Source organism: Mus caroli, unplaced genomic scaffold (assembly GCF_978045245.1).
Source record: "Mus caroli unplaced genomic scaffold, Mus_caroli_1 scaffold_17, whole genome shotgun sequence".
Classification (NCBI taxonomy): Eukaryota; Metazoa; Chordata; class Mammalia; order Rodentia; family Muridae; genus Mus; species Mus caroli.
Genome location: NW_028227272.1, coordinates 32,816,712 through 32,829,488, shown reverse-complemented (window position 1 = coordinate 32,829,488; position 12,777 = coordinate 32,816,712). Strand labels below are relative to the sequence as shown.

At 44.2% G+C, this 12,777-nt stretch overlaps 1 protein-coding gene across 1 annotated transcript in view; it reads right to left on the bottom strand.

Annotated features, from left to right (window-relative positions):
- Hspbap1 (HSPB1 associated protein 1) overlaps positions 1–12,155 on the bottom strand; it is a 54,060-nt gene extending 41,905 nt beyond the window's left edge. The window contains exon 1 of the mRNA XM_021185006.2: positions 12,001–12,155. Within this exon, the coding sequence (XP_021040665.1) occupies positions 12,001–12,064 (64 nt within the window). The 5' untranslated portion in view covers positions 12,065–12,155. The remainder of the gene's footprint in view (positions 1–12,000) is intronic.
- Between the last annotated feature and the right edge of the window lie 622 nt (positions 12,156–12,777).

Sequence of the window (12,777 nt, the reverse complement as noted above, 5' to 3'; positions counted from 1 at the left end):
CTAGGTTTGGCCATTTGTGCACATGTGTGGTAGCCTAGGTCCAGAATCAGTGAGCTGTCTCACTTATTTGTCTTAAAGTACCAAAGCAAAGAAACAGCAAGCAAGACACATCCTCCTTTGGTCTCTACACATTTGTGTATATACACCCCCACACAACCACCTTAACAACAACAACAACAACAACAATAATAATATGCTTTTAAAGTTTTGGTAGACTGTCAAAAATGTGAAATTTCTCTTTCACCCTATAGGTCTCTGGTTAGAAATGACACAAGGTAAGTTAACCTGAGTGCACTCAGATTTTATATAGTAACTTTTGCGTGTGCCTAGGAGCCCTGAGGAAAAATGAAGATCCACAGGACTTAAGAGTGCAATGCTTATAGCAGGCAGGTCGGAAGTGAGCTGTGAAGCATGACTAGATAAAGGAGTATGGCTCGAGAAGTCACTGAACACAAGAGGGACAAAAGCATTGCTTGGCCAGCTTCCTTGGCGTTGACCGAAGTCTCTGGTTGGAAGCACGCCTTCCTTTTCCTTTCCTTCCCTTGGTACAGGAAGACACCTTTCCAGGGGGAGTCTGACTTCCTGATTTTAGAAAGAGAAAGAAAAGTCAAAGACTTTTCTTATACCTGCTGTTTTTCAAATGCCTTTAACCCCAAATAATCACTATGTCAAAGTGGCACGTTTTCATCCTCACAATAAAAAACAGATAAGAGAGCTAGGTGTCTGTAAGGGCCAACCGTTTGTCGTGCATGTGGCAGACCCTGGGATCAGTGCTCAGCATTCAGAAAGGGAGGCCCAATCACTCAGGAGGCATGTGGGTGGATCTCCGAGTTCCAGGCTGTCCAAGGTTGCACAGTGAGACCGTTCTCAAGCAGCAACAACAATAAAGACACAATAAACGTATACTCTATGCTCATACATGTAAATTACAACTGTGCTTGGGAAATAATTGGGGAAATGAAGCCAAAGCCTCAAAGAAACATCCATATCTCAGTAACTCAATAAGTTATACTATAGAAATCACTCTAACAAATCATATACTTAATCTATAAGCATATATATAATAGCATACAAACACACACAAATTAACTAAATCCACAAAATATTTACCAAATTAACCACATGACATATTGCATATACTAAAAATAAAAACGTAGAAAAACACAGAAACGTGAGCTGATTCGGGAGAGTGGGGTTGAACTGACTCACTCAGTCATTACAAAGCCAAGTGAGGAAGGTGGTGTTCTCAACAATAGAAGGTGTCAATGAGGAAGGCAGAGAAGGCAGAGTTGGAGCAACACTAACAATAGCAAAGGCCATTTCAATCACAGATGTGGGCTGGAAGGTGCGGCCCAAAGGCTGATGGAGGTCTCCGCCATAAAGAGAAGTCATGTGCAGCCCTTTGTGTTGCTGGGAAGATACAGAGGGTGACTCTAAACACCATCAACACAATACCACACATGTACAGTGTCCGCTCTTCTAAGAAGCCCATAAAATGCAGGGAAGGTATTTTATTTTCCCTGTCAGAGGATACTAAGGAAACTCAGATGTAAATGAACTAGCCAATGGCAAATAAGCTAGTCAGGCCTGACTGCAAGCCTGTCGTACTTTACACAGAACAATCCAGAGAATGAAAACTGTGGGACCTGCCTGAACCTCGGCTGAAAACTTGAGAGACAGGAGGGAGGGACTGAGGGAGGGAGGGAGGGAGAGAGGGACCAAAGGAGGGACAGAGGGAGAAAGGTGGCAGTGAGAGGGAGAGAGAATGACCCTTTTTGCTTTCCATTCCTGTGATTTAGGTTTGCTAAAGAGTGCAAGATAATCACCTTCGTGTTACTTCAGCAAACTTCTATTTTTATGACAATAAGCCTTTATAGTCAAGACTCCATTGTTATTAATAGTTCATAACTGGAGGACACCGAGGGGCATCCTTCCTCTCCCTTTGTAGTGCTCTGTGGCTTGGACCTGATAAATCCTGGCTACTCTGATTGGACTTACCATTTCTCAGTTCTAGTGTGGCAAAGCATTCAACCTTTGACCATCCCGCTTCTAGACTGTTGACAGGCAAAGGCAATCAGATGTATTGGCGCTTCCAGGGTAGGGACTGACTTACGCTCCTTCTCTCAGACCAGAGCCAACAAATCACAGTTTTGAATGCCCCCTCACAAAAATCTTGGACACCCCAGAGATGATGTAAAGAAACTCCACTCAAACCAAACTTTGCTGAGAAAGCAGCTGGTCTAGTGACTGGTACATGGAACAAACTTTTGCCAAGTAAATGAAAAGTGCTACTAATTGTGTGGAAAAAAAAAAAAAAAAGAAAAAAGAAAAACAAAAACAAAAAACCAGGCAGAGAAAGGTGGATTTCTGAGTTCGAGGCTAGCCTGGTCTACAGAGTGAGTTCCAGGACAGCCAAGGCTACACAGAGAAACCCTGTCTTGAAAACCATAAAAAAGAAGAAGAAAAGCAATCAGATGGTTACTATAATAGAAAACTACATATATCACAGAATTTCCGGCCCACAGTGAAATAAACAATCGGTTGTGAGATAAAACTCATTTGGCTTCTGGTAGTTTAATCAACAATGAACTGGGCCATTAAACTAGCAAGTTTAAGTCTCAAGATTTCCTTAAGAGAAGGATGTAAGACCAAGTCCTATTAATTAAATAGCCTGGGGCTACACCCAGTCATTACATGCCAGGAATACGTGCAAAGAGCTATAAAGATTCTGAAGTACCCTCAGCAGCCTTTAAAGATTAAATGTATTTAGGTCCAAACTTGCAAGCAGGGACTTCTAATTAGATGGCTTAGAAACTGCTGGGAAGAAACGGCAGATTACTGATCCAGATGTTACACAATCATCTATTCTCCCTTCAAACACAGCACAGCCATTAAAACAACAACAAAGAAAAGAAATAAAGCCAGCATGTCTAGTCTATATGTTGCAGTCTGGTTACTATTATTAATTCTTTAGGAACAGTTGGAACATAAAAGAGTGACCTGCCATTTTCAGTAATCTTAAAAAAACAAAAACAAAAAACAAGCCTTCATGCAAAACATAAGTTACTTTGAAACCCAGTTTCTCTGAATTTCCTAGTGATCTGGCTTTAGTGATTAGTATCTGATTTGGATTTGTAGCTAAAATTAAGAATAAGATGGGGGGCCAGGTGTGGTGGCGCATGCATTTAATCCCAGCACTTGGGAGGCAGAGGCAGGCAGATTTCTGAGTTCGAGGCCAGCCTGGTCTACAGAGTGAGTTCCAGGACAGCCAGGGCTACACAGAGAAACCCTGTCTCGAAAAAAACAAAAAGAATAAGATGAGAATAAAGAACATTTTACTAGATTTTCAGAAGACTCTCCAAATACTGATAAAATATAACCAAGTTCCTTTAAATTAAAAATTTGTCTCTCACATTAGAAAATACAAATGAAAAAATTATAAATAAAACTCGTGCAGAAGCAAGCTGTCATAAAAGTTTCAATATAGAAATCCCCAGAGCAACACAACAGGATTTAAACAAAACAAAGCAAGGCGACAACAACAAAACCCTGGCATGGGGGGGGGGGGGGGTTCTGAACTACATACATGTACAGAAGCCTCTTCCATCTGACAGGTATTACACACGTGTGAAACTTAAAAGCCATCAGAACAAGAGTTATCAGGACAAAACGCTAGTGTCATTTAAGCCAGGTCTAAAAACCTGATAGAATTACACCTAACAAAACGGCGAGTTAGGGCTGTGCACTGTAGACACTCGCTTGTAATCCCAGCACTCAGGGGGCTAACATGGAATGACTAGGAGACCTCTGAGTCCTTGGGCAAACAAAATGCTGTATTACTTTGAAATGTCAATACAAACTAAGAAAGTTCTCCTGAAAAGGTAATATAATGCTTGAGTAAAATGTTCAACAGGTAGCTAGGTATGAAGGTGTACGCCTTTAATCCCGGCACTCAGGAGCCAAACGCAAGCAGATCTCTGTAAATTCCAGTCCACCAGTGAAGTTCCAAGTCAGCCAGGACAACAACAAAGATCTTGGGAATTTCAAGGATTTAGTGATCTTTTGCTACTGAAGAAACACCACATTTTAATGTTGAGGCAGTTACAACTTAACCACGTCACTGCCAAGCTTGGGGCGAATAGAGGATTCAGACGCAAGCCTTTTAGATTCCTCCAATGGAACTTAGAACTTTTCCCCAGCTGACCCAGACACTTTGTCGCTGTCTCAAAAACTGGCACATAAACCGGGCGTGGTGGCGTACGCCTTTAATCCCAGCACTCGGGAGGCAGAGGCAGGAGGATTTCTGAGTTCCAGGCCAACCTGGTCTACAAAGTGATTTCCAGGACAGCCAGGGCTATACAGAGAAACCCTGTCTCGAAAAACCAACCAACCAAACAAACAAACAAAACCAAAAAACTGGCACATAAACGCTAGGGAGATGGCTCGGCAGGTTAAGTGCTTGCCAGACAAGTGTGAGGACCAGAGTTCAGATCCCTAGAAGCCACATAAGGTATCCCAGCCCAGAGCTACAGAGACAGGGAATCCTAGTTAACAGGCTAAACCGACTAGCTCGTACAGCAAGCTCTGGGTTCAACGAGAGACTGCCTCAATACATAGAGATTCATGGAGGGAAGCCAGCATCTCAGACTTACACCTACATGCCAGCATGCACACACTTGTATGCCCACACAGATGTGAACAAGCATATGTATACGTTGCACACACATACATGAGCCTAAAAAACTCAAACTCAAAAATTAAAAAATAATACTGGTTTTCCTCAAGAGACTGGAGGCCCCAGGGAGTTTAGAGGTCAGGTAGGGTAGGGGTGTGGGGGCATCCACGTGGAGACGGGGCGGGGCGGGGTGGGGAGGAGCTGTGGGATGAGAAACAGATGCAGAGTGGATGGGGGGGGGGCAGGGAATGGAATATGGAGTGTGCAAAATTAAAAATAAAATAAAAATACTGGTTTTAATCAGGCAAAGTAAATCTGCTTTTTGTTTTTGTATTTTTCAAACAGGGTTTCTCTGTGTAGTCCTGGCTGTCCTTGAACTCAGAAATCTGCCTGCCTCTGTCTGGGATTAAAGGCGTGTGCCACCACTGCCCGGTGTAAATCTGCTTTTTTTTTTCTTTTGTTTTTTGAGACAGGGTTTCTCTGTGTTGCCCTGCTGTCCAGGAACTCACTTTGTAGACCAGGCTGATCTGGAACTCAGAAATCCACCTGCCTCTGCCTCCCAAGTGCTGGGTTTTAAGGCTTGTGCCACCACACCAGGCGCAAATCTGCATTTTAAATCAGACTGACACACTAGAAAGAATGGAATCTCAAATACTAATGCTCTTTCCAAATGCTTCATAGTATCTTCAAAATCTCCCCCAAAATATTTTGATCTGCCTCCAGATGCCTCTGAGTACATTTCCTACAACTAAAAGTAAACTAGTTATTTGCCTTGCTTTTTATTTTAAATTAAAGACGGTCAATAGTCAGACCCCAGAAGGCTCCCGTGCTTCTAACTGCACTATTGTAGCAGCTGAGAGGCAGAGGCCACTCTGATGCCTGCAGGAGGTGTTGAAAGCAGTCAGGTTTAGAAACCATCTGATTATCGCTCTATCGAGCATAACCAGAAACAAGGATCAGTTCCAGTTTCTTGCTACCTCAGTGGCCTCTGCTGCACTGGGCCACCTCACCCAGTCAGCTGTGTTCTAAGTATCCCCAACCTTCGAGTAACCCTTCTAAATGTTACTCTCAGTACCCCTAGACCTTCTCCACATCCTCATTTTTTTTCTGAGAAGCCTAAACCCCATGACTCCCCTCCCAGCCACGTCAACATTTATGCTTTCACTCTGCTTTCTCGGACAGTTTCCTCCTTCTCTCTTGCATCCGTCACCACCTCCACTCCCAAAAATGAGTCTCTGCAGTTCCCAGCCCTCTACTCTGCAGACTTTGGGGGCTTTGGTCTTCTCACTTCCACTTCAACATCTCTTCCACTTACCCCCATGTCCAAACTGTACTAAACTTCAAGAAATGACTCCAAGAAGCACGATCAGTCTGATCTGCAGTATATCTTAGCTGGGGTTACTACTGCTGAGATGAAACCCCATGACCAATAAATAGCGTGTTGAAAAGTAAAGGGTTTAATTTGGCTTACACTTCCACATCACAGTTGATCACTGAAGGAAGTCAGGACAGGAACTCAAACAGGGCAGGAACCTGGAGGCAGGAGCTGATGCACAGGTCATGGGGGCGTATTTACTGTCTTGTTCCCCAGGTATTGCTCAGCCTGCTTTCTTGTAGAACTCAGGACCACCAGCTGAGGGATGGTATCACCCACAATGGGCTGCCCTCCCTCCTCAATCACTGATTAAGAAAATGCCTTACAGTAGGATCTTCAGAAGGCATTTTCTCAGTCCAGGTCCCCTCCTTTCAGGTGTCTGTAGCTGTGCCAAGCTGACATAAACTAGCTGGCTCAGGTGGTTCCCAAAGCCCTGGGTGTGTAAATGAATAGTATCACAACTAACTTCATCCGGCCTTGTGAGTGTATCTTCTACTATAACCTCTCCCATCAAAACAAACCTACATCCTTTCTTCCAAGGTGGTAACATTCAAAGCGGTTTTGGGGTAAGATTTTAAGGTAAGGTTGTCTTCTGATGCACTGTACACTCTATGTTTATAATGTCTATAACATGTTTCCTGATAACAAAAATAGTGGTTAAGTTTTCTAAAAGAATAAACTTTCTAGGGCTCCCACCGCATCCATCTTCATACTAAACACCTTTGCTTTTCTCCTTGCACCCTTGTAATATGTGCATTTGTAAAAAAAACCCTTTTGTTCCCTCTTGCCTTGTCTAACTGAAGACAAAGCTGTCTCTTACAGAAGGATTTTTCGTACTGTATAATAAGTGTGTGCCATCCGCAATTAATGGTTCTGGAGAAGGTGACAGTTTAAAAGGTCTAAAGAGAGAATTCGAAGGTTCTTTAATATGAAATTGAAGGCTACCTGCAGAAATGTGTGTACAGGCTTTACTCCGTGAAGCAGGTCCACATTTCCATGTTTTGTTTTTTTTTTCTTCCACTTCTAACTTTAAATTAAGAACCAATGATTTTTCTCAAAGCAATTCTACTTTTAGATATATACATCTATGAAACCTAAAAGCATGTTCACATACATACAAACATGCACACACACACACACACAAATGCTCATAGGTGTACTGTTGGTCAGTAACATTAGTTAGAAGTAGAAATAATTCCAATATCTACTAGTTGATGAGTGGATAAACAAAATGTGGTAGGTCGACATGCATGCATGCACCAGCGTGTATGACACCTTAAACCTGTTAAGGGAGTGACATTAGACACCACACATACTGGATGACTCCATTTAAAGGCAATGTCCAGAATAGGCAGATCTACAGAGATGGGGATGACAGGTTCCCCAGAGCTAGAGCAAAAGGGAGACAGGGAGTAACTGGCAATGGTATTCAAATGGCTGGACAGCTTTGGGGACATTCTAAAAACCACTGCTCTATGCATTTTAAAAGAATGGACTTGATGGGATGTAAACGCTACAAAATAAATACCCCTTTGCTCAGCTGTATGTTTGATATGTTCTGTAACATACCATTGTCACACTTAAATGCCATCTATTCAGATGAAACCCAACCCTGCTCCTAACAGCCTTAATATCTCTAATGCTCTGTAAGGAAGCGGCAAGAGAGACGAGCCTCTACGTATGCTGCAGGGAGAGCAAAGGCTTGGGTTAAAGGAAACACTAAAGGTTAATGTGGCATGGTCTAAGGGTCTAAAGGGTTGAGGAAGACAAAGAGGGCCTGGCTATGGGACAGTCAAACTATGGTGTGCTGGTCCTTTCTTATATTCTTGCTTCTAGTGCAGCTAATTGTAACAGACTAATTAAGTGAGGTTGTCTTCTAACAAGAAGCCCCAACTGTTTCAGCAAAGGGACCCCAGACCATTCCATAAACAGGGGGTTAGCTAAGAACAAATGCAACTATTTCTTGGTACCTATGAGAACAGAGAGAGCTTAGAATACAGAATTAACAGCATTTAACACACCTACAATATCAGAAGATAGTAACAGCTGGCAGTCAAGGCTGGTCACTAACAAAGCCAAAAGCAAAGGCGACAGAAGGGGCTTCAATCACCCGAGTGGACAGTGCATGATCGTCTCTCTGGGTAGGCCAGGAAGGCATGCACTCGTGTAGGCTTTCCACTGGCTCAGCCCACGATAGTCTCAGAACCCAAATCTCAATAGAGATTCCTTTGTCCAACTATGCCATGACCCTATAAAAACCCCTAGACAAGGGGACTCAACAGCTTTCCTCTCTACAAAACCCCTCCCATTCTCGCTGTTCTCCAATTTCTCATTTTTCTGTATTTTTTTTTTAAATAAAGCTTGCTTCTACTTTGCACCCCCTGAAAAGTTTGTCTCTTTAATCTTCATTGGCATGAGACAACAAACTCAGAGTCACAGTCCAAGGCTAACTTCTGGTTTCTGTAGAGTGTCCAGCACTATAGGACCCTGAGTCAAGTGCAAATGGGCTTAATCAAACAGGTCCCATTATACTCAAAACCCTGCATTTATACCTTGTTTTTCAGGCTGGAAAAGAAACACCTCCCAGCTTTTTCCTCACATCAGTCAGTAATGGGAGCCAGCACTTTCTTTCCCCGTTTGTGGTGTTGGGAATTGGACCTAAGGCCTTCAATAAACAAGACAACCACTACACTGCTGGCCGACACTCCCAAGTCCCAGCACTGGCTGCTAGCAATAGAAAATGACCATCATTCTTAGATATCTAATTCCTGCCAGACACTAAGGCTAGGTTGGCTACATGTATTCTTAAATTTCACAATAATTGTGCATTACATAAAAATGGAAACTGAGGCCCAGGGGGATTGTCAACGCCCTCTAATCTATCCTGCATCTTCATCCAGAGTGATCGTCCTAAACTTATATCTGATCCTATCACCCCCACAATCAAACCTGGGTACCCCTCTCTCAGCACTCCTCACGCCGACTCTCCCACTCCCTGGACTACGCTCTCCTCCTCCTCTTACTCACCCCTAGGCCTGGGACAGTGTTTTTAATTTTAAATTTAAAAATTATTAGAACACATGTGAGCTGTGAGGTCAGTATCAACATAGTATCAAGACTCTTCTAACCTTTTTTTACATGGGTGTCGTAAAAAATATTTTAAAAAAATCCCAGCACAGGGGTTCCTACCCGCCTTTGACCATTTATGTTCCCAAATAAAAGACACACACACAGCCTTCACATATTTTTAAAAAGATTTATTTTATTTATGAGTACACCAGAGCTGTCTTCAGACACACCAGAAGAGGACATCAGATCTCATTACAGATGGTTGTGAGTAACCATGTGGTTGTTGGGAATTGAACCTTTGGAAGAACAATCAGTGCTCTTAACCACTGAGCCATCTCTCCAGCCCGCCTTTATATTTTTCATATGCATCACCTACCACACTGTCTGAGCAACTGCCTACCTTCCACGCTGTTAGAATCCACTTTCTATCCATAACCGCAATACTACTATGTTTCATCTGGGCTGCTACTAGCTCCAATTGGCCAGTCCACATGGCTGTTTTATGACTCAGCAAACCCTTGGTATCTCCCTCCCTTCCTGCTCCTCCTCATGGTCTCTAGCCTAGGACACCTAAGCCCCGCCTACCTCTCTTCTCCCCAGCTATTGGCTGCAGGCATCTGGGTCTATGTGCTGACTCCATTTAGCCAGCACTTAGTATCAGAATAGAGGCAGCCTTAGGTCAACCCACTATGGGTTGGGTGTTCAAACTCAGGTTGCCAGCCACGCAGGGTAAGCACTTTACCCACTATCTCACTGGCTCCTTTTTCATTTTCTTTGAGAGGGGGTTTGTGTCCAGGCTGGCCTCAAACTTGCTATGTAGCCAAAAACGACCTTGAGTTCCTCATCCACTCTCTTATGTTATGGGGTACAAGTAAGCAATACCTTACCTGGCTGGGACCCCTTATTCATTCACTCAGCATACTTATCACATACCTGATACTGTTATGTGCTACTGGACACACACTGGTAAATGAAATGTCTTATTACTTTCCTAACACCACGATTAGACACACAAAGTCCCAAAGTCTTCTACATTCCCCCAAAACTAGTGTGGTCAGGTCTGTCACAGAAATACCCTTCCCTAGTACCAACTTCGGTCTTAGTTTTGTAAGGATGCCATTACCAAGGCAACTTATGAAGCAAGAGTTTACCTGATACGGCCTTGTTGGAGGAAGTGTGTCACTGTGTAGGCAGGCTTTGAAATCTTCTAGGGTTCAAAGTCCTGCCCAGTGTGGAAGAGAGTCTCTTCCTGACTCTCTTCCGGATCAAGTTGTAGAACTCTCAGCTCCTCCAGCACCATGCCTGCTTAAAGGCTGCCATACTTCCTACCATGATGATAATGGTCTGAACCTTTGAAACTGTAAGCCAGTCCCAAATGTTTTCTTTTATTAAAGTTACCTTGGTCATGGTGTCTCTTCACAGAAATGATAACTCTAAGACAGTTAGCATCCATGATCCATCACTGCAGGGAGCATAGCAGTAGTCAGGCAAGCATGAAGTTGTAGCAATAGATGAAAACTTACATTTTGGTCCACAAGCAGGCAGTGGAGAGCGCTGAGAATGGCACAGGCTTTTGAAACCTCAAAGCCTACCCCTAGTGACACACCTCCAGCAAGGCCATTTTCTAATCCTTCCCAGAGTTCCACCAACTGGGGACCAAACATTTAAGTAGATGAGCCTATGGGGTCGTTTTTATTCAAACCACTACAGGTTATTTCCACAAAGCGCTTACCATCTAGTAGAATATGCAAGGTTAGAGATATTTGGAACCTGCAAGATGGGTACAAGTATGATGGAAAGGGAATCGACCAGTCAAGAACGTACGAATTTTACGTATGTAAAGAACGTACGTAATTTTACGGCTAATTAAAAACGTTTAAGAATGTACAAATAGAAGAGATGCTTAGAGACATCAACAGACCCAGTGGGCATTTTCTCCAGGCTCCGCCCCACAGTTACCTGGCAACTGCCAGGTATCTGACTCATGGTAAAAGGGGCTGATTGCCCCTCCTCTTTCTCTTGCTCTCTTGACCTTGCTCCTTAACCTTTCTCCATTCCCCTCCCCCCTCCACGTGCTCATGGCCGGCCTCTACTCCACTTCTCTCTCTCTGCCTTTCTGTCTCTACTCCCTCAACTCCCCTCCCATACCCTGAAGAAACTTTATTCTAAACTACACCTTTGTGTGGCTGGTCCCTCAAGGGGAAGGGATACCTCAGCATGGGCCCGCGGAGGCACCCCCTTCCCCAACACCTGACTACACATCCACCAAACATATTCTCCTTATTTTTATAAAACACAACAGACCCCAAATTAAATTTTTGTGTAGGTCATGGTTTTTGGAGCTTGGATTTTAGTGTAGGTTCTAAGTCCAATACAAATTATTAAAGAATCTTACGTGAAGAAGTGTCACTTTTGCTGTTGAATGGTGGATAAGAGAGGCATAAAATAGGATACATTATCAGGAAGATAAATTGGTTTTTTAAAAAAATGAGAGAGTGATTTGGGACAGGGGAGATGGACTGTCGAGTAAAAATCCCTGGTGCACAAGTCTGGAGAACTCCCCAAAGACCTCCATAAAAAGTTATGGTCGCATACACCTGGAATCCCAGCACTTTATCATGGAAGATGAAAGGCAGAGACATGAGAATCACCACAAAATTCCCTCAGAGGCCAGCGATCCTGGAGTCCTCAGAGGAACTTCTTACTCCACTGTGGTACTTGTCCCGATAGATCAGAAGACTGATCGGCACGACCTTAAGAAGCCACATGCTCTAAAAAGTCACTTTCTGCCAGGCCTAACACACCGCGGGCGAGACATGGGATGGAGCCGCGCGCATCCGCACCGCTCGGAGGCACTTCGGCGTCCCTGGCTCGCACCTACCTTCCTCCCCCACAGTTCTCTCGCCCAGGGTCGGGGGCGCGATGCCCTCGCAGCCTGCTGCCATGGTATCGCGCCGAGGATGGAGAGAGCGCCAGGTGAGAGAGATCACCGGGATCCGCGGCTTCCACACAGGAAGGATCCTCCGCCTCTGCCGGAACCGGCGCTGCCGCGGTCACGTGACGGCGCTGGGCGTGGTCGCGCCGGTTTGTTTTGCTTTCTGGAAGCTGAAAGGCGCCGAGCACGTGGGCTGGGCTGTGGCTCCTTTCTTCCACCCTTAGCGTCTCTGCTGTTTCTCTTCCTTCTCTAGTCGGATCCTCCATCTTCGCCTCCGCTTTCCCTCAGTCGGACTCGCGATTTAGGGGACCCCGGGCTGGCGTGCCTGCTCTTCCACCTTGTTGGTTCCCTTGGCACCAGTGTCATCCCAGCTGGTTTTCGTGACTGCCTGGGAATACGAACCTCTCAGGCAGTGTCCCTTGAAGGCGTTCCCTGTGACTCATGTGCTGAGCCAGATATGCCAGCAGATGATTAGTTTTCAAGGACACAGGCAGCTGTCAGGGTTCTGGATTTGTGCATTTGAACAAACGAATGTCTATCTGGTCAAGAGATACACAACCTCCAGCTTTTGCCGTTTATTTAGTCTGGCTAACATCATACCAAGAGAGAGATCTAGGTCACTGTCTTCCAACTTTAACACAATCCATATTATTTACCCGTTTGCATGACAAACAAAATGGGTAGAAAAACTATATGTATGAAGGAAAATTGGTTAGTTTATAA